Here is a 25052-nt window from a genome sequence, read left to right on the forward strand (position 1 = left end):
GTATGCATACATATAATTTACTATTTGTGCAAAAATACATGTGCGTTTATCTCTCTTTTGAAGACATTTAGCCTGACAAACTGTCCTGTGTCTGTCCATACTCACTTGTTCTCTGAGTGCCAGTGACTGGTGCACTTTCTCTCTCCTCGTAAACACACACCACGCTCACCCTGTACTCTGTGTTGGGCAGCAGGTCTGGAGGAGAGATGGACAGAAAAACACTTGTTAGTTACCTCCTAGTTAGTCCGACGCCACAACACACTGCATGAACCAGTGAGGTGTATGACACAATGGTAATAATACTGTTCTATTTAGTTCAGGGGTAGGTCATAGGTCATGATGATGTCACTCACTCTGCAGCAGGAAGGTGTTGGTGGCTCCGCCCACGTTGAGCTCCTTGACATCGTCGTCGTTGCTGCTGGGGTGGAAGCGGATGACGAAGCGTGTGATGTCACTGGGCGTGGGGACGTTGGGGACGGTCCAGCTGACCCTCATGTGATCGGGGCCCACCCCTCCAAAGTTCAGGTTGGTGGGGGCGGGGACGGCTGGGGTGGGAGAGGGGAGATAATTAGGATACTAACTAGGAAATGATGTGGTAACAATAGATACCTTTAACGAATTTAACTTGATTGCTTCTATTCCCAAGAAGACCAAAATTAAAGTATTTGATAATGATTCATTATTTTATGACAATTTTAACATGCAATGACCAGGTTATTACCATCTGACCAGGTAATGACCAGGTTATTACAATCTGACCAGGCAATGACCAGGTTATTACCATCTGACCAGGTAATGACCAGGTTATTACAATCTGACCAGGTAATGACCAGGTTATTACCATCTGACCATGTAATGACCAGGTTATTACAATCTGACCAGGTAATGACCAGGTTATTACCATCTGACCATGTAATGACCAGGTTATTACCATCTGACCAGGTAATGACCAGGTTATTACCATCTGACCAGGTAATGACCAGGTTATTACCATCTGACCAGGTAATGACCAGGTTATTACCATCTGACCAGGTAATGACCAGGTTATTACCATCTGACCAGGTAATGACCAGGTTATTACCATCTGACCAGGCAATGACCAGGTTATTACCATCTGACCAGGCAATGACCAGGTTATTACCATCTGACCAGGTAATGACCAGGTTATTACAATCTGACCAGGCAATGACCAGGTTATTACCATCTGACCAGGTAATGACCAGGTTATTACAATCTGACCAGGTAATGACCAGGTTATTACCATCTGACCAGGCAATGACCAGGTTATTACCATCTGACCAGGTAATGACCAGGTTATTACCATCTGACCATGTAATGACCAGGTTATTACAATCTGACCAGGTAATGACCAGGTTATTACCATCTGACCAGGTAATGACCAGGTTATTACCATCTGACCAGGTAATGACCAGGTTATTACCATCTGACCATGTAATGACCAGGTTATTACCATCTGACCACGTAATGACCAGGTTATTACCATCTGACCACGTAATGACCAGGTTATTACCATCTGACCATGTAATGCATAGCTGACTGTAAAGTAAAGCATAACCAACAGGTATTTACAATGAGAAGTAATATAAGAGCATGCCAAGGAGAGGGGAGCTCCACACAGTTACCTCCAGGCCTTCTGTGGCATGTCCAGATGGGACAAGTCAAACAGACAAGAGAGGACACATTAGAGAGCATGGCACGTATGAAAGAAAAACCTGGACGCAATCAACAATGACATTACTGCTACGATCAGAGAATATATCTACAACATGGTGAGTATGTAAGGTGAGTATGTAAGGTGAGTATGTAAGGTGAGTATGTAAGGTTTGTTGAGGCAGTATATTCAGTATTTAGCCTCTCTCATAGCCCACCCACCCACCCTGTCTAACGACCACCTCCCCTTGTAAAGTTGAAGGTTCAAATCACCAGTCTGGGTTTGCGTTCTGCGTGTGGCCGGCTCGCTCTCCCCTTCCTCCGTTATCGTAGTGACACTGATGTCATAATCCACACCGGGCTCCAGCCCGCGCACCGTATAATGGCCCGTCGACGAGTCCACCGTATCCATGATGATGGGCAAACTCTCGCCCGACGCCATAACCGTTACCCGGTAACTGGTGATGGCGGTGACGTTTACCAGGGCGGTCCAGCGCAGGCCCACAGTGGTGTCGGTGACGTCGACAAAGTCCAGGTCGTTTAGCTTGGGCACGTCTGAGAGGTTTGAGTGCAGAGCGAGGCGCAGGCAGAATAAGACATACAGACACAGAAACCATAGCAGACAGACAGAATCAAAGCAGATGAATGAACGTTCCTGGTGATGCATAGCCATACACAGTGGGACAGACAGCACAACACCCTGTAGCAGAACAACAGTAGCCATGCTGGTAAGAGTTAGATTATCAGACCCATAAATTACGTTGACTAGATCAATGACAGGAAAGGATGCTCATGGATTTTCAGAGAAATGGTTTTTCAACCGGCATATTCAACTGATATCCTCAATGAATTAAGAGCTCTACCTTCTCCATGCATATCTTACAAACAAACAGCCATGGAACATAATCACAGTTCAGCCAATGACCATGTTAGCCTGGACAGTGTGCAATTGAGGCATCACAACGGACAAAAGACAAACATGTACTGCAATGGTAATTCAGAATGAACAACTGGGGATTTGTACTGAAATGAAGAGTGATTTTTAGGAATTATCCTTCAGTGAAAAGTGCTTTCAGCGTGATCAGCCGTGACAGTGTGTTTTGCTGGCAGGGAGATTCCGTACTTCAGAGAGAAGCCAGACTGGGAGGGGGAAGTTGGGCCTGTCCAGGTACCGGAGTGTGAGATGGGAATACATCGGAGTTGGGAACGGTGAATATAAGAAGGGGTGGCAGAAGTATCCAATCGTACTTCAACCTTTCCTGGCCACGGATTGAGAAGGAAAGCTATCCAATAAACTCACACACGCACACACACACACACACACAGAGGTGTGCAACACACCATAGTGAACACACACACACATTCAAACACTCCCCTTAAAATCAACCAATAGCGAAGACAAAACCATTGAATGTGTGTATCTGTGTGTGTGTTTATGTGTTGAATCTGTGTTTAATGTGTTGTATCCCTGTGTGTGTGTGTGTGTGTGCGTGTTTGTGTTGAATCTGTCTGTGTGTGTGTGTGTGTTTATGTGTTGTATCCCTGTGTGTGTGTGTGTGTGTGTGTGTGTGTTTGTGTTGAATCTGTCTGTGTGTCTGTGTGTGTGTGTGTGTGTGTTTGTGTTTAATCTGTGTCTGTGTTTATGTGTTGAATCTGTGTGTGTGTTTATAGTTTTGTGTGTCTTTCTATCTGTCGGAGCAACAGAACCACCAGCTCCACAGCAAACAGACACTACCTGATCCAGAATCAGTCTAACCCTTCAACACAGCACAGCTCAACCTCAGCCCATGCTCAGGTCCACTGATCTGAAATCAGCTGTGTGTAGCTGGGTGAGACAGCCAGTCCTACCTTGGGTGACAGTGGTGGACACAGGGACACTCTCCAGGTTGTCTTTGACAGTGTAGACAGAGACGTTGTACTCCACTCCTGGACTCAGGTTCTCCAGGATTAACTGGTTCTGGACCGGCTGGACTAACTCCTCCAGGGAGTTTCCTCGCTTCCCATTGGTCGGGGTGCATGTCACTCTGTAGCCTGTGATGTCTGTAATAATAATAATAATAATAATAATAATAATAACAACAACAACAACCCAAATAACAATAATCATCCCAATAACAATAATACAATTATAATTTGGTGGGTGCTTGTATTTCATATATGTACAAGTACGAATTATACGCATGTGTGAATTGGAAATGTGTTTTTGCATATCCCATCTCCCCCTGAGACAACCTCAGAGAGTGGGGTCATGGCCAGGGTCTGTTGGGGGAGGGGACAGGAGGGCAGAGGAGACAGGGAAGTGAGCAGCCGAGTTAACCAACTTAGATCTGCCAGGATTTCATGGACGTACTTGTAACCATTCAAAAGAGAGAGAGAGACAGAGACACCGACAGAGAGAAGCCTTGTTCCTGCTGGCACAACGTTCTGAGGAAAGACAAGGTCCAGACAGAGTGATCCAGAGCCACAGTGAGCCTGTCCTGGATCCTGGGCCTTGGGCAGTGTGTCGGTGGTGTGGGCTGTAGGAGGGAGCAGAGTCAATATTTACCTGGCGTGTTGGCGCCGCCCCACAGGACAGTCAGCTCACCCGTGTCCGCGTTGGACTGCGTACTGAGGTCAGTGGGGGGAGACAGTTCTGGAGGGGAAGAAACATCACTTAAGTCTATACGTGGTAAAAGAACACCCTGTGGCACATTTAAAAAAACGACAGACTACCTTACATGGTTAAAGTAAAATGACTGCAGAAACCTAAAACAACTCATTACTCCCTAACTGTACAAAATCTATATAGATTAGTTTTTTACCCCAAAATGCCTGCAGCAACAACACGTCTTCCTTGGAAAAAGGCATTCTGACCTCAATAAAATAAATTGTTGACCGGAGTCTCTCTCTCTTTCTTGGTTACTTACGAGTGACAACGTTTTTAGTGATGGGGTTGCCGCGGTCACGTCCGTTGATAATGGGCTGTACACTGTAAGTGTACTCAGTCCCAGGGGTCAGGCCTGACACAGAGATACTTCCTGAGTCAGAGGTCACATCCCTGGGTGACTCTCCTCCCTGACTGGGTCTCACAGACAACCTGAAGCTGAACCTGCTGACCGGGGTCCAGGAGATGATGATGGAGGTGTCGGTCACATCAGTGGTGAAGCGAGGGGCATTACCCATCTTTGGGGCTGAGGGGAGGAGAGAGAGAGTGAGAGAGAGGGGGAGTGAGAGACAGCAAAAGAGGGAGAGAGAGAAAGAGAAACAGAAAAAAAGAGAGAGAGATGGGGGAGGTGGAGAGAGACAGAGGTGGTGGAGAGAGAGAGAGAGGGGGGTGGAGAGAGACAGAGGGGGGGGTGGAGAGAGACAGAGAGAGGGGGTGGAGAGAGACAGAGGGGGGGGTGGAGAGAGACAGAGGGGGGTGGAGAGAGAGAGGGGGGTGGAGAGAGAGAGGGGAGTGGAGAGAGAGAGGGGGGTGGAGAGAGAGAGGGGGGTGGAGAGAGACAGAGGGGGTGTGGAGAGAGACAGAGGGGGTGTGGAGAGAGACAGAGGGGGGTGGAGAGAGAGAGAGGGGGTTGGAGAGAGACAGAGGGGGTGTGGAGAGAGACAGAGGGGGGTGGAGAGACAGAGGGGGGTGGAGAGAGAGAGGGGGTTGGAGAGAGACAGAGGGGGTGTGGAGAGAGACAGAGGGGGTGTGGAGAGAGACAGAGGGGGGTGGAGAGAGAGAGGGGGGTGGAGAGAGACAGAGGGGGTGTGGAGAGAGACAGAGGGGGGTGGAGAGAGACAGGAGGGGGGTGGAGAGAGAGAGGGGGGTGGAGAGAGAGAGGGGGTTGGAGAGAGACAGAGGGGGGTGGAGAGAGACAGAGGGGGGTGGAGAGAGACAGAGGGGGGTGGAGAGAGACAGAGGGGGGTGGAGAGAGACAGAGGGGGGTGGAGAGAGACAGAGGGGGGTGGAGAGAATATAACATCAGTGTTTTTTCTTTTTTCTGCTTCATAATTAAAATAAACTCAAATCTGGAGTTGAATTGATCAATAACATTTAAACACCTTGCCACAAGCTCAGCAGAACAGAAGACGACAGTACTCAACAGAAGACTACAGTACTCAACAGAAGACGACAGTACTCAACAGAAGACGACAGTACTCAACAGAAGACTACAGTACTCAACAGAAGACTACAGTACTCAACAGAAGACTACAGTCCTCAACAGAAGACTACAGTCCTCAACAGAAGACTACAGTCCTCAACAGAAGACTACAGTACTCACAGGTGGTGAAGATGCCATTGACTTCCTCACTCAACACGTTGTCCTGCTCAGAGTGCAGTTTGACGGTGTAGTCTGTGTCGGGGCGGAGGCCTCGCAGAGGGAACTGGGTCTGACCGCCGGGGATTCTCTTCTGGGTTGGGCTGGAGCCTTCCACGCTCAGGAACAGACGGTAGCCGCTGATGCTAGCCCTGGGAGCCTCCCAGATCACTATCACACTGTCCTCGCCGATGTCAGTGAAACGCAGGTTGGTGGGGGCGTCGGGCTCTGACAGGGGTAACACACGTAGGGGTACAACCACAGTATATCTATGAGAATCTCAGTCTATCTGCAGGTTTGAAATGGACGACACTGCAGTCGGACTGCTCAGCATCACTGATCTACCAAACCTTCTCACATAGAGTAACGACTTAGAACGCGATGCACCTCGACTTACTCAAACGGATCCCCTCAACACGCTGTTAGTGTCTGCACATGTATACTCACTGGTGGCTCTCTCTCCCGTCAGCGGCTCGCTCTCCACTCCTCCGTTGATGGCGTAGATGTTGAAGCGGTACAGGGTTCCGGGCTGCAGGTGGGTGATCTCTGCGTACGTGTTGGCCGTCATGGGCAGCTGCAGGGGCCTCTGGGGAGTGTCACCGGGGGTAACGGGGGCGAAGGTCACGCGGTAACCCGACACCTCGCTGGGAGGGCCGGTCCAGGTGATGTAGATTTTCACGTCAGACACCTCGTAGAACTGAAGGTCGGTCGGGGAGCGGACTTCCTCTGTGGACAGGAAGTAGGAAGTGGTCCGTGAGTTGACTGAGGTCATCTTGTGTGTTGATGGCCTATTGCCTTGTGTTGCGGTGCAAGAAAGAAGGAGTCAGATGAAGTTGAAACTATACGCTGATCTAAGGTCAGTGTTGGATTGTAATGTGAAACATACTTCCACTTTACCAGCTGAGAGGAAGTTGAAAAGACAATGCCAGACAGGAAATTGAAAATGGAGAAACTCTGCTGTCAAGATGAGAAGGATTTAGAGCTGAAGGGAGGATAAGAATCAACAAGAATGACCCAGATAGCGAGTGTGTGTGTTGTTTTTTTATGTGTGTGTCTGTGCGCGTGCATGTGTGTGAGTCTGTATCTTTCTCATGTGAAAGTACTTATATCAGTGAGGGAGGTGAGAGAACCAGTCTGACAGGCCCAGTCCAGAACCAAACAGAGGAGAAACCCTACCCCAGGTTCCATCTGGCCCTACATGGCTAGCCCAGAGCCCTAGGCTCCTCCAAGCTCACACTCTACCAACTGTCACTCACAGCAGGGACTGACTCCACCCGAGAGAGAGAGAGAGAGACAGAAGCACTCCCCTAGAAGGTACAATGAAATGGCTCCATGGCTTCAAACTATAATTTTACTGCCTGGGGCCAACACTCTCAGAAGAAAAGATGCGATCTAGAACCTAAAAGGGTTCTTCGGCTGTCCCCATAGGAGAACCCTTTGAATAGGAATGTAGCTGTATAGGAAATGATTGATTCTAATGTTGGAAGGGTGATAAAGTGCATGCCAAAATCAACTCAAAGTCAGTTCAAACCAAGTCTGAGGTAGAAATGACTGCAAGCCAATTCAACTGGAGGACATTGGTCAATGGCCTATGCTCCTTATAGGAGCCATGGGCTGAAGTCAAGTAAGTCAAGTCTGATGTTGTGTTATGGTTAGAGGGTTAGGGTCATGTTTGGTTCTGTTGTTCTGTATGCTGTCCAGTTCTCTACCTGGTGCTGGCTCTCCGGCCGTGTTGACCTGGACGAAGATGGGCTCGCTCTCCTGGTTCTCCTCCACAGCGTAAATGCTGATGTTGTAGAGCAGGCCAGGTCGAAGGTCAACCAGGGTCACGGATGTCTCAGTGTCTGGGAGGATGAGCTCGGTGCTGCTGCCCTCTACTGACGGGGTGAAGACCAAACGGTAGCCTGTGATGGGGGCCTGGGGCTTGGACCAGCTGATGGAGATAGAGGTTTCTCCCACCTGGTTGATCTGATGTTCAGCAGGGGCATCAGGAGCTGAGGGGGGATAAGGAGCACTGGATTTGTATTTATTTATCTTTTATTTCACCTTTATTTAACCAGGTAGGCCAGTTGAGAACAAGTTCTCATTTACAATTGCGACCTGGCCAAGATAAAGCAAAGCAGTTCGACACATATAACAACACAGAGTTACACATGGAGTAAAACAAACATACAGTCAATAATACAGTAGAAACAAGTCTATATACGATGTGAGCAAATGAGGTGAGATAAGGGAGGTAAAGGCAAAAAAAGGCCATGATGGCGAAGTAAATAAAATATAGCAAGTAAAACACTGGAATGGTAGATTTGCAGTGGAAGAATGTGCAGTAGAAATAAAAAATAATTAGATTAGAGAACAGAAGAGGTCAATGTATTCCTGTCAGAGAGTGAATTATGATGGTGAAGGGTGAGGGTGATGAAAGGTGAGGGTGATGAAGGGTGAGGGTGATGAAAGGTGAGGGTGATGAAAGGTGAGGGTGATGAAAGGTGAGGGTTATGAAGGGTAAAGGGGATGAAAGGTGAGGGTTATGAAAGGTGAGGGTTTTGAAGGGTGAGGGTGATGAAAGGTGAGGGTTATGAAGGGTAAAGGGGATGAAAGGTGAGGGTTATGAAGGGTGAGGGTGATGAAAGGTGAGGGTTATGAAGGGTAAAGGGGATGAAAGGTGAGGGTTATGAAAGGTGAGGGTGATGAAAGGTGAGGGTGATGAAGGGTGAGGGTGATGAAAGATGAGGGTTATGAAGGGTAAAGGGGATGAAAGGTGAGGGTTATGAAAGGTGAGGGTTTTGAAGGGTGAGGGTGATGGAGGTGAGGGTTATGAAGGGTGAGGGTTATGAAGGGCGAGGGTGATGAAAGGTGAGGGTGATGAAAGGTGAGGGTGATGAAGGGTGAGGGTGATGAAAGGTGAGGGTTATGAAGGGTAAAGGGGATGAAAGGTGAGGGTTATGAAGGGTGAGGGTGATGAAAGGTGAGGGTTATGAAGGGTAAAGGGGATGAAAGGTGAGGGTTATGAAAAGTGAGGGTGATGAAAGGTGAGGGTGATGAAGGGTGAGGGTGATGAAAGGTGAGGGTTATGAAGGGTAAAGGGGAAGAAAGGTGAGGGTTATGAAAGGTGAGGATGATGAAAGGTGAGGGTTATGAAGGGTGAGGGTGATGAAAGGTGAGGGTGATGAAGGGTGAGGGTGATGAAAGGTGAGGGTTATGAAGGGTAAAGGGGATGAAAGGTGAGGGTGATGAAAGGTGAGGGTGATGAAAGGTGAGGGTTATGAAGGGTGAGGGTTATGAAAGGTGAGGATTATGAAGGGTAAAGGGGATGAAGAGTAAAGGTGATGAAGGGTGAGGGTTATGAAGGTTAAGGGGATGAAGAGTAACAGTGATGAAGGGTGAGGGTTATGAAAGGTAAAGGGGATGAAAGGTGAGGGTTATGAAGGGTGAGGGTTATGAAGGGTGAGGGTGATGAAAGGTGAGGGTTACGAAGGGTAAAGGGGATGAAAGGTGAGGGTTATGAAAGGTGAGGGTGATGAAAGGTGAGGGTAATGAAGGGTAAAGGGGATGAAAGGTGAGGGTTATGAAAGGTGAGGGTGATGAAGGGTGAGGGTGATGAAAGGTGAGGGTTATGAAGGGTAAAGGGGATGAAAGGTGAGGGTTATGAAGGGTAAAGGGGATGAAAGGTGAGGGTTATGAAAGGTGAGGGTGATGAAAGGTGAGGGTAATGAAGGGTAAAGGGGATGAAAGGTGAGGGTGATGAAAGGTGAGGGTGATGAAAGGTGAGGGTGATGAAAGGTGGGGGTTATGAAGGGTAAAGGGGATGAAGAGTAAAGGTGATGAAGGGTGAGGGTTATGAAGGGTAAAGGGGATGAAGAGTAACGGTGATGAAGGGTGAGGGTTATGAAGGGTAAAGGGGATGAAGAGTAACGGTGATGAAGGGTGAGGGTGATGAAAGGTGAGGGTTATGAAGGGTAAAGGGGATGAAAGGTGAGGGTTATGAAGGGTGAGGGTTATGAAGGGTGAGGGTGCTGAAAGGTGAGTGTTATGAAGGGTAAAGGGGATGAAAGGTGAGGGTGATGAAAGGTGAGGGTGATGAAGGGTGAGGGTGATGAAAGGTGAAGGTTATGAAGGGTAAAGGGGATGAAAGGTGAGGGTGATGAAGGGTGAGGGTGATGAAAGGAAGGGTTATGAAGGGTAAAGGGAATGAAGGGTGAGGGTGATGAAAGGTGAGGGTGATGAAGGGTGAGGGTGATGAAAGGTGAGGGTTATGAAGGGTAAAGGGGATGAAAGGTGAGGGTTATGAAAGGTGAGGGTGATGAAAGGAAGGGTTATGAAGGGTAAAGGGAATGAAAGGTGAGGGTTATGAAAGGTGAGGGTGATGAAAGGTGAGGGTGATGAAAGGTGAGGGTGATGAAAGGTGAGGGTGATGCAGGGTAAAGGGGATGAAGAGTAAAGGTGATGAAGGGTGAGGGTGATGAAAGGTGAGGGTTATGAAGGGTAAAGGGGATGAAAGGTGAGGGTTATGAAGGGTGAGGGTTATGAAGGGTGAGGGTGATGAAAGGTGAGCGTTATGAAGGGTAAAGGGGATGAAAGGTGAGGGTGATGAAAGGTGAGGGTGATGAAAGGTGAGCGTTATGAAGGGTAAAGGGTATGAAAGGTGAGGGTGATGAAAGGTGAGGGTGATGAAGGGTGAGGGTGATGAAAGGTGAGGGTTATGAAGGGTAAAGGGGATGAAAGGTGAGGGTTATGAAAGGTGAGGGTGATGAAGGGTGAGGGTGATGAAAGGAAGGGTTATGAAGGGTAAATGGAATGAAGGGTGAGGGTGATGAAAGGTGAGGGTGATGAAGGGTGAGGGTGATGAAAGGTGAGGGTGATGAAAGGTGAGGGTGATGAAGGGTGAGGGTGATGAAGGGTGAGGGTTATGAAGGGTAAAGGGGATGAAAGGTGAGGGTGATGAAAGGTGAGGGTGATGAAAGGTGAGGGTGATGAAAGGTGAGGGTGATGAAGGGTAAAGGGGATGAAGAGTAAAGGTGATGAAGGGTGAGGGTTATGAAGGTTAAGGGGATGAAGAGTAACAGTGATGAAGGGTAAAAGGGATGAAGAGTAACGGTGATGAAGGGTGAGGGTTATGAAGGTTAAGGGGATGAAGAGTAACGGTGATGAAGGGTGAGGGTTATGAAGGTTAAGGGGATGAAGAGTAACGGTGATGAAGGGTGAGGGTTATGAAGGGTAAAAGGGATGAAGAGTAACAGTGATGAAGGGTGAGGGTTATGAAGGGTGAGGGTTATGAAGGGTGTGTGAAAGCTGGTATAATACCTGTGGTCTGAGAGGTGGTGAGGATGAGGGTGGGTTCTCCCTGAGGGGAAACCTCATACACGTTGACGTTGTATCTACGGCCAGGCAGGAGGTCACTGATGCTCACAGAGGTGGTGGTACGGGGCAGGTCTGATGGACAGAGACAATCAATCAATCAATTAAAACATCAATCAACCAATCGGGCTAGTAACCAATTAACACATTAACCAATCAACCAACTAACCAATAAAATAATGGTCTATACTGCAGGAGTAAGACTGGAATAAACTGGAAAACTCTTCTGGATGGTCTATGCTGCAGGAGTAAGACTGGAATAAACTGGAAAACTCTTCTGGATGGTCTATACTGCAGGAGTAAGACTGGAATAAACTGGAAAACTCTTCTGGATGGTCTATGCTGCATGAGTAAGACTGGAATAAACTGGAAAACTCTTCTGGATGGTCTATGCTGCAGGAGTAAGACTGGAATAAACTGGAAAACTCTTCTGGATGGTCTATGCTGCAGGAGTAAGACTGGAATAAACTGGAAAACTCATCTGGATGGTCTATACTGCAGGGGTAAGACCGGAATAAACTGGAAAACTCTTCTGGGTGGTCTATACTGCAGGAGTAAGACTGGAATAAACTGGAAAACTCTTCTGGATGGTCTATACTGCAGGAGTAAGACTGGAATAAACTGGAAAACTCTTCTGAATGGTCTATGCTGCAGGAGTAAGACTGGAATAAACTGGAAAACTCTTCTGGATGGTCTATGCTGCAGGAGTAAGACCGGAATAAACTGGAAAACTCTTCTGGATGGTCTATGCTGCAGGAGTAAGACCGGAATAAACTGGAAAACTCTTCTGGATGATCTATGCTGCAGGAGTAAGACTGGAATAAACTGGAAAACTCTTCTGGATGGTCTATGCTGCAGGAGTAAGACCGGAATAAACTTGAAAACTCTTCTGGATGGTCTATGCTGCAGGAGTAAGACTGGAATAAACTGGAAAACTCTTCTGGATGGTCTATGCTGCAGGAGTTAGTCCAGTAAATGTTGGAGTTACTCACCCAGGACCTGCGGTTTGGCTCCGTCCTCACTCAGCTCATACTCCACTCTGAAGCCTGACACGGTGTCGGAGGCTGACACCCAGGAGATGATGAAGCTACTGGACGTGATCTCTGTCACCGACTCAGACGTGTCCACCACGGGAGGAGGCTGGGTCGTCTCACCCTCAGAGGTCACCCCAACTGGACAAGGGGGGGGATAACACATTAATAAGACTTCATTAAGATTTGTAGGAGAGAAAAAGAGACAGGCTTGTGAAAGTGTAGCTATATAGAGGAACCAAAGAGACGGACACAGTGGAATCAACGGTCGGTGTAACAGTAATACACCCAAAACACACCCAGTTGGGAGACTTACAGGAGCCGTAGGTGGTGGTGAAGTCAAAGCGGGTGACCTCGCGGCGTCCATAGCGCAGGATGCTGATCAGCTGACCCTCATAGGTAATACCTGGCCGCAGACCAGCGATGGTGTACGAGTTCAGGTTACCTGGGATGGTGGCCTCTCTCCAGGGGGCGCGGGTGTTTTTCTACCAGGGGTCAAAGGGCAGAGAACAGAAGGGAGAGGTCAGGGAGTGAACTTCAAAGATAGCAAGGGTCAAAGTGCTGAATACATCATGGTGATACGAACCAATTTCTATCTGACGTACTGTATATATATATACACACACATTACTTCAGATACAAATGGGTACAAATATATATATATATATATATATATATATATATATATATATATTTAACCTACAGTGTCAGGACTATGAATGAATGAGATGATATGGAATGAAAAACGGTGGGCAACATTCACAGTCTGCACTACTAAGACTCATTCCAACACTCTCTCCAAGCCCAGCCTATGGCTAATGTGGTCACTGGCATTGACTCTCTGGCACCCTGTCTCTCTGCCCCTCCCTGCTTCTGGGGACATTCAACTTGGCTTCGGACGATCGGAAAACTACAGATTCTTCACAACGAGAGAGAGAGAGAGAGAGAGAGAGAGAGCGAGAGAGAGAAGGAATAGCGGACCCCCATCCAAAACATACAAACCACTACCACTTAGCAGGAAATATGTTTGAATGAAATAAGGGGTAACAGCTTGGCAGATCAGGGCCTCTTCAGAGAGAGTGTGAGACGAGAGGAAACTGGATTTTTCCTTTAGGAGAGAAACACACAGCATTTGTACTGTAGCTGGATGTTGAGGGTCGTTTGTGACCGTCCGATATCATTTGGATCTATGTGTATGTGAGTGTGTGTTTTTCAGGCGAGTTCAAGAACCCCCCCACAACCTTGTTTTTCTGTGCTCAAAACCTGTCCTCTTCTTCAGAGTTGACACACAGACAACTAAATGTTGAAACCTCCTGTTTGGGCACTGGTTTACTCATTACTTTTCAGCAACACTTTCAGGAATGGAATAGGAACATCCACTTCAAGTGATTCAGGATTTTTTTTAAAGAACGTCATGTGAAAAACAGTACCTGGAATAACTTGTTTCCACTTTGGATATCGGATAATTAAAAACAGGTATACTTCAAGAGAGTATGTTCAACTCTTGTGGTACTGCTTCCTATGAGACAGTCAGTCCACCTCTAGTGGCATAGGGCTTCAAGGGCTATCGAGTGGTGCAGCGGTCTAAGGCACTGCCTCGCAGTGCTAGAGGCGTCATGACAGACTCAGGTTTGATCCTGGGCTGTATCACAACCGGCCGGGATCGGGAGTCCCATAGGGCGGTGCACAATTGGCCGAGCGCTGTGAAGGGGTAGGCCGTCACTGTAAATAAGACTTTATTCTTAACTGATTTGCCTAGTTAAATAAAATTGTGTGGCCGCACTACCACCAATGACCAGTGTCTAGGATGAGCAGTAGAGAGCCACTTACCACTCTCCACTTGAGGATATACTGGGTGATGTGTGAGGAGGCTGGGGCGTTCCACTGGATGGGGTGGGAGTCAGGCTGCTTCCCTGCCTCTGTGATAATCACCTGGACTGGGCGGTGGCCACCTGGGGAGAGAGGAGGAGGAGGAGGAAGAAGAGAGAGTATCTTTTATTAGAAGTCTGTAGTCTACGATCAAGCCAAATGTCACAGACAAGATGGTACTGAACAAATGCTACGTATTCTTCTTGAACAACTTTATATTAAGGTTCTGTAAATAAACACACAATTGTTAAAAGTCACATTCGCTTTTCAGTGTCAATTGGTTCACTGTTCACACCAGACAGACCTGGTGTGACCAAAAAAGGTCCTAGACTAACTTGTCAGTACAGTGGATTGGATGGAAACTAGTCCGAACCAGAAGTCGCTCCACTCTCTGGTCTCAACCAACTATGACACCCACTGGGCCTGTAAATCACTAGGTGTCTTCAGTGTCTGAAATCGCACCAGGGCAATATGTCCACCCCCACTCACTCACATTCACTCACACACACCATACATACAAACACCTCCCTGTCACAGGTGAGCAACTCGCAGCAACAGCAAGGAGTCATTTGACCTGCACTCTTAAGGTCCCTGGCCTGCACCAAACATAACTCTAAACAATCAAAACATACATTTATTCCTCTGTATCTGTAACAGGCCACATGGGAAAACTAGGGCAGGATAACAGGGTGCAGGATTCAGAACTTAGACGGGGGACAAAGTGTTTCAGAACACTGCATCAAAGTGGCCAGTTGGTAACTCCTGGTTGGTGTGGTCTGAACACAGCTCAGCTGAGCTTTTCTGATTGCCACCGTCACCTATAGAGCACTGGCTCAGTGCAGGACGAGCCAGTGCTGTGAGGGGCCTCTTAGGAGGTGGAGTTGGGACTGTTTCACCCAAAGCGTGTTACCACCCAGTGGATTGAGAGAGAGACAGGAAGTGTGCGCAGGTAATTAAGTCCCCCAACCTCTCGGCCCTCCCTGCCCAGCTGGGTAGAACAACAATACTCAGCCTCTCAGTAGGGGAGAGCCAACAAAGACCTCCGAAACTACAAAGACCCACAGAGGGAGGGGGGGGGGGGGGGGGGGGCGAGAAAGGTGGACGGACGCACCCCTCTCCATTTGCTCCACATCAACGTTTAGCAGTCCCCTCCCCCCTCCCTGCAGAGGTGGTGAAGGGGTGACACACCGCCCCCTCGTTTCATTTGAAAGGGCCTTTCGATAGAGGGGGAATGGAGGGTATTTAAAGGAGGGAGTGAATGGGAGAGTTAAAAAGAAGAGCTGACAACGAATAACTCCCAGCAGGTGTCCCAAGCGTAAAGAGAAGGGGGTGGGCATAGACGGCGAGGGAGGGGTAATGTCAACATCCCACTGAAGACAGCCCTGACCTGGGTTAACTGCCCAGAGGACACACTCAGACAGTTCCACTTATGCTTCACTGGTCACACTTCTGTTAGCCAATCAGACTTCTCTCCTTACCTGGGAAGGTCTGCTGTGGCTCGCAGCTCATCTCACCAATACCGTTGCCGTAGCAATAGCAGCGGTAGAGGACTTGGTGGATGGTTTTGTCCCAGGTCTCTCCAATCTGATAGAACGCCCTGCTTTCAGGCTCCTGGCATTGGTCTGGAGGGAGAGAGAGAGGAGAGAGATAAACTCTCATATCTACTGGGTGAAATACCACAGTGTGACATCACAGCAGCAAGATTTGTGACCTGTTTCCAAAAGAAAAGGGCAACCAGTGAAGAACAAACGGGAGAGAGACAGAGAGAGGAGGGGAGAGAGAGACAGAGAGAGAGAGAGGAGGGGAGAGAGAGACAGAGAGAGAGAGACAGAGAGAGGAGGGGAGAGAGAGACAGAGAGAGGAGGGGAGAGAGAGACAGAGAGAGAGAGAGGAGGGGAGAGAGAGACAGAGAGAGGAGGGGAGAGAGAGACAGAGAGAGGAGGGGAGAGAGAGACAGAGAGAGACAGAGGAGGGGAGAGAGAGACAGAGGAGGGGAGAGAGAGACAGAGGAGGGGAGAGAGAGAGAGACAGAGAGAGAGAGACAGAGAGAGGAGGGGAGAGACAGAGAGAGAGAGACAGAGAGAGGAGGGGAGAAAGAGAGAGACAGAGAGAGAGAGAGAGGAGGGGAGAGAGAGAGAGAGAGAGGAGGGGAGAGAGAGAGAGAGAGAGAGAGAGAGAGAGAGAGAGAGAGAGAGACAGAGAGAGAGAGAGACAGAGAGGGAGAGAGACAGACAGACAGAGACAGAGACAGAGAGGTGAGAGAGAGAGAGAGAGAGAGAGAGAGGAGGGGAGAGAGAGAGAGAGACAGAGAGAGAGAGAGAGGAGGGGAGAGAGAGAGAGAGACAGAGAGAGAGAGAGAGGAGGGGAGAGAGAGAGAGAGAGAGACAGAGAGAGAGAGGAGGGGAGAGAGAGAGACAGAGAGAGAGAGAGAGAGGAGGGGAGAGAGAGAGAGACAGAGAGAGAGAGGAGGGGAGAGAGAGAGGAGGGGAGAGAGAGAGACAGAGAGAGAGAGAGGAGGGGAGAGAGAGAGAGAGAGACAGAGAGAAAGATGAGGGGAGAGAGAGAGAGAGAGACAGAGAGAGAGAGGAGGGGAGAGAGAGAGAGACAGAGAGAGAGAGGAGGGGAGAGAGAGAGGAGGGGAGAGAGAGACAGAGAGATAGATAGGAGGGGAGAGAGAGAGAGACAGAGAGAGAGGAGGGGAGAGAGAGAGAGACAGAGAGATAGATAGGAGGGGAGAGAGAGAGAGAGAGAGAGAGAGAGAGAGGAGGGGAGAGAGAGAGAGAGAGAGGAGGGGAGAGAGACAGAGAGAGACAGAGAGAGAGAGAGAGAGAGAGAGAGAGAGAGAGAGAGAGAGAGAGAGAGAGGAGGGGAGAGAGACAGAGAGAGAGACAGAGAGAGAGAGAGAGGAGGGGAAGGAAAGTGATTCAAATTCCTGCTGCCAAAGATCTCTTTAGAATTTCAGCCTCCTCTTGGATAGAACGGGCCAGAGGTGTGATAAGGCTTTATTGAAGCTCTGAAGAGAAACCAGAGAGAAACTCACCGATGGCGTCGCACTTCCAGCGCCCGCGTCCCTGTCCATAGCAGGTGCAATTCATCATGTAGCCCTGGTCATGGAGCTTGGTGAAGGTCTGGCTCACCTCATAGGTCAGCCCATCCACAATGCACTGGTCTGGGGTACGAAGGAGACAAGATGTTTTAATAATGTACTGGTCTGGAGGAGGAAGGAGACAATGGGTTTTAATGATGCACTGGTCTGGAGGAGGAAGGAGACAATGGGTTTTAATGATGTACTGGTCTGGGGTACGAAGGAGACAAGGGGTTTTAATGATGTACTGGTCTGGAGGAGGAAGGCGACAATGGGTTTTAATGATGGACTGGTCTGGAGGAGGAAGGAGACAAGGGGTTTTAATGATGTACTGGTCTGGGGTACGAAGGAGACAAGGGGTTTTAATGATGTACTGGTCTGGGGTACGAAGGAGACAAGGGGTTTTAATGATGTACTGGTCTGGAGGAGGAAGGAGACAAGGGGTTTTAATGATGTACTGGTCTGTGGTACGAAGGAGACAAGGGGTTTTAATGATGTACTGGTCTGGAGGAGGAAGGAGACAAGGGGTTTTAATGATGCACTGGTCTGGGGTAGGAAGGAGACAAGGGGTTTTAATGATGTACTGGTCTGGGGTACGAAGGAGACAAGGGGTTTTAATGATGTACTGGTCTGGAGGAAGGAGAGGAGACAAGGGGTTTTAATGATGCACTGGTCTGGAGGAGGAAGGAGACAAGGGGTTTTAATGATGTACTGGTCTGGGGTAAGAAGGAGACAAGGGGTTTTAATGATGTACTGGTCTGGAGGAAGGAGAGGAGACAAGGGGTTCTAATGATGTACTGGTCTGGGGTAGGAAGGAGAGGAGACAAGGGGTTTTAATGGTGTACTGGTCTGGAGGAGGAAGGAGACAAGGGGTTTTAATGATGTACTGGTCTGGGGTACGAAGGAGACAAGGGGTTTTAATGGTGTACTGGTTTGGGGTAGGAAGGAGACAAGGGGTTTTAATGATGTACTGGTCTGGAGGAGGAAGGAGACAAGGGGTTTTAATGATGTACTGGTCTTCCAGTTGTCAAGGCTACTGGGTCTAGAACCAGGTAATGACAGTACAACTCCTATGACTGTTGTCTAACAACACATAAGAGAACAGGTGCTAGTAAGGCGGTAAGACCTTTGAGTTGGGAGTAGGCGATGCAGCTCCACTCTCCGCGGTTGTTGCCCAAGCAGGTACACTGCATCATGTGACCCAGGACATCGTGGCGTTTGTCCCACTGGTCTCCCACACGGTACATGACCCCGTCGTTGGTGGTGCAGGCCTCCTCGTGGGCTGGACGGAGGAAGAGAGGGGTCAGTGAGGGGCTGTGTGTGCGTGTGTAGGTGGCATGGATAATCTCTTTTGGAACTGAGACAGATTTAGTTTCCAGACAGACTCTGGACCCATGCCAGGGTGTGGGTCCTATCCTCTGCCCAGTGGAGCCAAGAGTCATTCATAATCATTCTAACAGGCTCTTATAGAGGCATTACTCAGCCCTCTTCATGGCCGCCCCCCCTCACTTAATAGCTTTTAAAGACCAACTCATTAACTGCCCATTGAACCTCTGACGGCTCTGTAGACCGTAAGTAACCCTTTCAGTTAAACAGTCATTCTTACCATCTGTAAGGGCAACATCAGACGGATGAAGACAAGCCTAGTACATTTATCTTGATAAGACCTCTGTCAAATAGAGGAATTCAGTGAATGTTAAAGACATTAGCCCACCAGACCTTCCCACGCCCACCATACAGAGCCTGAATGACCTTTCAAAAGAGCGATCTTACCTAACAATAGTCTTGTTTGCATGCCAGTAAAGATGGGCTAGTCAATGTGCCTGACTGCAACTGTGATTGTTTATTGTTTGGTGTGAGGGCCTGAGACAGGAAGAGACATGTGAATTGACAAATCACACACATACTCACCAGCCATGGGGCAGAATCCGTAGCGCTGCTCTCCTTCGTAGTTGGTTGTGGTACCGCACCACCTCATGCCGTCGCGGCGCCCATCGGCGGTACAGTCAGTGTAGTTACGCCCGTTGTAGAGGAAGGGGAACTGGCACAGGGCACCATTGGAGTTACCCCCTCGGGTCGACACCAGGGCTACAGAGCAGATCAAACTTTCAACAGTTAGATATGCTGCTATCTATCTTGCTAGCTACAGTATATATCTATCTATCTATCCATCTATCTATCTATCTATCCACCCACCCATCCACCTCCCTCCCTCCCAGACTCACAGTTCTTCTCGGTACAGAAGGAGTACTGCTGGTCTCTATGGTAGTCAGAGGTGGTGCTGCACCACAGCTGTCCATCAGTACGTCCCTCTGAGGTACAGGAGTAGTAGGTCTTATCCATGAACACAAAGGGGAACACACAGGCCTGGCCTTCTGAGTTCCCACCGTACACCTGGCTCTGGCCCTCTGGAGGGTAGGGAGAGAGAAGGGGAGGCAGGTTTAGACCAAGTTAGGTGAGTTGAGACAGGTTTAGACCAGGTTAGATGAGGTGAGACAGGTTTAGACCAAGTTAGATGAGGTGAGACAGGTTTAGACCAGGTTAGATGAGGTGAGACAGGTTTAGACCAAGTTAGATGAGATGAGACAGGTTTAGACCAGGTTAGATCAGGTGAGACAGGTTATACCAAGTTAGATGAGGTGAGACAGGTTTAGACCAGGTTAGGTGAGGTGAGACAGGTTTAGACCAGGTTAGGTGATACAGGTTTAGACCAGGTTAGGTGATACAGGTTTAGACCAGGTTAGGTGAGACAGGTTTAGACCAGGTTAGGTGAGGTGAGACAAGTTTAGACTAGGTTAGATGAGGAGAGGCGGTTTTAGACCAGGTTAGATCAGGTGAGACAGGTTATACCAAGTTAGATGAGGTGAGACAGGTTTAGACCAGGTTAGGCGAGGTGAGACAGGTTTAGACCAGGTTAGATGAGGTGAGACAGGTTTAGACCAGGTTAGGTGAGACAGTTTTAGGCCAGGTTAGATGAGGTGAGACAGGTTTAGACCAGGTTAGGTGAGACAGTTTTAGGCCAGGTTAGATGAGGTGAGACAGGTTTAGATGAGGTGAGACAGGTTTAGACCAAGCTAGATGAGGTGAGACAGGTTTAGACCAGGTTAGGTGAGACAGTTGTAGGCCAGGTTAGATGAGGTGAGACAGGTTTAGACCAGGTTAGCTGAGGTGAGACAGGTTTAGATGAGGTGAGACAGGTTTAGACCAAGCTAGATGAGGTGAGACAGGTTTAGACCAGGTTAGGTGAGGTGAGACAGGTTTAGACCAGATTAGATGAGGTGAGACAAGAGGTAAGACAGGCCTTGACTATGGAAATATACTTTTTTGAGACACAACCTTTTACTTTTAGTCTGAGTTAAGACTCACCCTTCTCCTCACAGCTGACGGCGCCAGTACCCTGGCAGGTACACAGCATCTGCTTGCTGCCCTGGGTCCTGATCCAGCGCATGCCCACGTGGAAGGTGGCGCCCGAGTCCGTGCGGCAAGCCCCCTCCTGGGGGGGTTCGGGGAGGGTGGAGGGCTGGTGGAGCTCCGTCTGGATGGTCACACGAGTACTTCCTGTACCTGTTCCTACACCTGTTCCTGTACTAACACCTGTGCCTGCGCACCAGGAAGACAAAGAGACATGTATTTACCAAGGTGGTAACTTAATCGGGGAGGACGGGCTCATTGTAGTTGCTGGAACAGAATTTATGGAATGGGTTTGATACCATTCCATTCACTCCATCCCGGCCATTATTATGAGCCGTCCTTCTCCCACCAGCCTCCTCTGTTACCTATATATTAATTTATAACCTGTATGTCAGTGTATAACCTGTTCATTTAATTATGTATGCATTTAAATATATATATTTTTATTTTTTTAACCTTTATTAAACTAGGCAAGTCAGTTCTTATTCTTATTTACAATGACGGACTACCCCGGCCAAACCCGGACAACGCTGGGCCAATTGTTCTCCGCCCTATGGGACTCTCAATCCCGTCCGGATGTGATACCATCTGGATTCAAACCAGGGACTGTAGTGACGCCTCTTGCACTGAGATGCAGTGCCTTAGTGAGTGTGTGTAAAACACAAGAGGGCTGACTCACCAGTAGTGGCAGAGTGTCTCTCACACTTCCACTCTCCTCTGCCATTTCCTGTACACAGACACTGGAGTTGGTGTCTGTTAGCATCTGTCTTGGTCCATGTGTCTCCGATGCGGTAGGAGGTCTTGGTGTCCTGGTCATTACAACGGTCTAGAGAAATAAGGAAAGGAATGATGAGTGTGTGTTTAAGTGTGTTTGCGTTTACATGAGTGTGTATATATATGTGCTTGCGTGTGTGTACTTACTCCTAGAGGTACAGGTGATGCGTCCGTTGCCCTCCCCCAGACAGGTGCAGTCGATCATCATCCAGCCTTGGTACGGCTTCTCCCAGGTCTGCCCCACCACGTAGGATGCTCCACCTGTGTTGTCGTAGCAACGCTCCGCTGCACACAAACAAGTTCCAAAAATGTTGTTATTATTGTAACCTAATTATCCATCACCTTCTCCAAAGGGCCTGTGGGTTTGATGATGGAGTTACAATCAAGTTATTTTCTAGTGGAACAACAGGTTACATCTCCATCACTTCCCTTCTCTGTCCCACATCTCTCCTGTGAAACCTCCTCACGCGCAGGTGAATCTTGGAAAGGTATTTTCAGAATAAGATTTATTTCGACAGTGCGCACATCTCCATCTCTTCCAGAATAAGAGTCCCAACAAAAAATCTAAATGGCAATGCCATAATAAAAGTCTCAGATACACATGACATGTTTCTGATTATAGAAGATATATTTCTAATTCCAAAACCATGCCTACATTATCACCAAATCATCTTCACCATTAGGGCCTACCTCCATATGAGTCACCTCACCTAACTTTCCATGAAAACACTCAACTGAGCTAAATCAACAGTTATGGGGCAACGTTTGGGCCAGAGATGACTGTTATGGCCTTCAAATATTTACAATGACATCTAGCACTATTTCCAATAAATGACTCGAAGAAGGACTTTGGACTGCAGTTTGATTGGTTTAAGGACATCCCCATATTAAGAAAAATGTTTATCCCAACAACCCACAGGCCACACATTCATTCCTTTCAGATTACATCTAGTCTCTCTTCTACTAAAAGGACTCAGACAGACAGACACATACAGGGTTTACAGGTCCTCAGACAGACAGACACATACAGGGTTTACAGGTCCTCAGACAGACACTCACACACGGGTTTGCAGGTCCTCAGACAGACAGACAGACAGACAGACAGACAGACACATACAGGGTTTACAGGTCCTCAGACAGACAGACACTCACACACGGGTTTGCAGGTCCTCAGACAGACAGACACATACAGGGTTTACAGGTCCTCAGACAGACAGACACTCACACACGGGTTTGCAGGTCCTCAGACAGACAGACACATACAGGGTTTACAGGTCCTCAGACAGACAGACACTCACACACGGGTTTGCAGGTCCACTCTCCCTTGCCGTTTCCCAGACAGACGCAATCCAGCATGTAGTCTCCGGTCTCGTGGGGCCTTCTCCAAGTGTCCCCGATTTTGTAGGATCTGCCTCCCTCGTGGCAGCGGTCTGGAAACGAAAAGACCAAACATCATTATTCATAAACATCAACGTACTACATAAGTGCACAAATAATACTATACGGGTTGAAGGGCAACTCACTTCCGATTGTGCAGCTGATTTTGCCGCGGGCGGAACCGATGCAGGTGCAGTCCCACATCATGCCGTCCTTCGCCCTCTCGTAGGTCGCACCCACAGGGTACGTCTGGTCGTTGTATTTGTCATAGCAGGTCTCCTCCCCTGCAGAATGCACCAGAGAAGAGTTTCAACATGTGGCCTAAACGTTTGAGATAAACGAAGCAACTTCTGTGCGCAATGGCAAAAGTGCCAAAAAGGGAGCGCACGGATGTTGTGCAAAAAAAACGAAAGAAATTGCCTACTTCATTATAAATTCAAGTCTGGTGCTCCAGCTCACCTTGGGGTTTTGTTTTACATTTGATCCCTGACGCTCCGTTGCAGGTACAAAGCAGTGTACTCCCGCGGTAAGCCTTCTCCCATTGATCGTTTAGTCTGTAAGAATGTCCGTTCTCATCGCAGCCTGCAAGATGATGGAGACACACACAAAAGAGCCATGAGTCCTGAGCAAATTCGGCGCATGAAAGGTTAGCTAAACACCCATATGCAATACATGTACAGTAGTGATTTAAAAAAATATATATCTTAGATGTCCTTCATTAATGGAATTGTAACTACAGTTGTTAATGACAAAGATGTGGGTTCAAGGTGCATTCAAATGCTTTATCTAAGGGGAAAAATATCACATTAAGAGCAAGTCTACATACCTTGAGCAAGGGGTACTGTGTCTGCGAGTTCGGGGTAAACTTGTTCCTGAGCTTGTCTCTTGTTTTTCCCTTGGTTCTTTGGCATACAATGGACCGCGCTGCTTACGCACAGCGCAACCAGCAGCCCTGTCACTGGGCTACCAGTCATTTTGGTCAAGTTAAAAAGAAACAAAAACAAGACACTTTTACGTTTCCAGTTATGTCCTAAGTAAAAATAAGAACGATCCAGGTGCTGTGAAGTTGACCGTCAGGAGCGGATAGTATTCTCTCCCCTTGCTTTCCAAATATTACCCAGTGCTGCTTCTCCCAGCGGCTACTTTGACCGCCTTTCCTGCAGCAGATGCGATAGACAGACTGGAGGGATGCGGACCGTTTTTATATGTGAGCACATAAGCACCGTTTGGGGAGGAGCAATGTGCGTCTGGGTCCAGGGGAGCAACACAGACTCGTCACTTACCAACCATCCTAAACCGCAGACCCAGACCAAGAATGAAAACTCACAAACAGAGTACAGCACTAACACTCTGAGGCTGGGCTGGGTTGTGCAACCTGGACTCAGACGTCGACATAACACAGTAAAAAGTAAACCTGTGAAACTCAAATTAGTATATGTTACATTTAGTATGGTATTTATTAATTTGTCGTTGTCCATCATCCATTTTGTAGGATATGTTATGAATTACAATTCATATGATATGTTACGAATTACAATTCATACAATATGTTACGCATTCCAATTTGTTGTGGTTAACATTAGCTACATGGCTAACGTTAGCTAGGGTTATGGTTAAGGTAAGGGTTAAGGTTAAGGTTAGGGTTAGGGTTAGGGGTTAAGGTTAGGAGTTAAGTTTAGGGGAAGGGTTAGCTAACCTACTAAGTAGTTGCAACACAGAGACATTCCTCCTTTCGTTTTTGCCTTAAGTAACCTTCTGTCTTATGTAACCAATCAAAACGTAACACATCATACTCATTAGAGCATCACAGATTTACATTTACTATGTAATGTATTTGAGGCCAGGCTGGATAAATAGGCCCACTGCAAAATTAACCAGAGTTATTTTATTCACATATTTTACCAAATGTATATGAATCGAATCCGTTAGATCTGAAATAGACTGCTTACAGGGTAAGGAAACCCATGTGTCATTTTGTCATTTGGGTGAACTATCCCTTTAACACAAAATGCCTACCCTCAGACAAATGTCTACCCTCAGACATAATGCCTACCCTCAGACATAATGCTTACCCTCAGACAAATGCCTACCCCCAGACAAAATGCCTACCCCCAGACAAAATGCCTACCCTCAGACAAAATGCCTACCCTCAGACAAAATGCTTACCCCCAGACAAAATGCCTACCCTCAGACAAA

General features: G+C 48.0%; 1 protein-coding gene across 3 annotated transcripts in view; it reads right to left on the reverse strand.

Annotated features, from left to right (window-relative positions):
- LOC110528732 (fibronectin) overlaps nt 1-24224 on the reverse strand; it is a 36816-nt gene extending 12592 nt beyond the window's left edge. For 2 of the 3 annotated variants that reach the window (XM_090207680.1, XM_036951297.2), the window contains exons 1-24: nt 23683-24224; nt 23316-23438; nt 23003-23140; nt 22778-22909; nt 21627-21764; nt 21385-21531; nt 20661-20894; nt 19520-19702; nt 19206-19382; nt 18421-18576; nt 17250-17378; nt 15688-15831; nt 14171-14292; nt 12657-12825; nt 12302-12481; nt 11256-11384; nt 7664-7948; nt 6402-6680; nt 5919-6182; nt 4578-4841; nt 4217-4303; nt 3520-3711; nt 354-545; nt 106-195 (exon numbers count right to left, since the gene is read on the reverse strand). In XM_090207680.1, coding sequence (XP_090063806.1) covers nt 106-195; nt 354-545; nt 3520-3711; nt 4217-4303; nt 4578-4841; nt 5919-6182; nt 6402-6680; nt 7664-7948; nt 11256-11384; nt 12302-12481; nt 12657-12825; nt 14171-14292; nt 15688-15831; nt 17250-17378; nt 18421-18576; nt 19206-19382; nt 19520-19702; nt 20661-20894; nt 21385-21531; nt 21627-21764; nt 22778-22909; nt 23003-23140; nt 23316-23438; nt 23683-23830 — 4102 coding nt within the window. In that variant the 5' untranslated portion in view covers nt 23831-24224. Of the gene's footprint in view, nt 1-105; nt 196-353; nt 546-1944; nt 2227-3519; nt 3712-4216; nt 4304-4577; nt 4842-5918; nt 6183-6401; nt 6681-7663; nt 7949-11255; nt 11385-12301; nt 12482-12656; nt 12826-14170; nt 14293-15687; nt 15832-17249; nt 17379-18420; nt 18577-19205; nt 19383-19519; nt 19703-20660; nt 20895-21384; nt 21532-21626; nt 21765-22777; nt 22910-23002; nt 23141-23315; nt 23439-23682 lie in introns of all 3 variants that reach the window. The other variant, XM_036951294.2, reaches the window with a different exon arrangement.
- Between the last annotated feature and the right edge of the window lie 828 nt (nt 24225-25052).

The sequence above is a fragment of the Oncorhynchus mykiss genome, chromosome 18 (assembly GCF_057628025.1).
Source record: "Oncorhynchus mykiss isolate SJ-2025 chromosome 18, ASM5762802v1, whole genome shotgun sequence".
Lineage (NCBI taxonomy): Eukaryota > Metazoa > Chordata > Actinopteri > Salmoniformes > Salmonidae > Oncorhynchus > Oncorhynchus mykiss.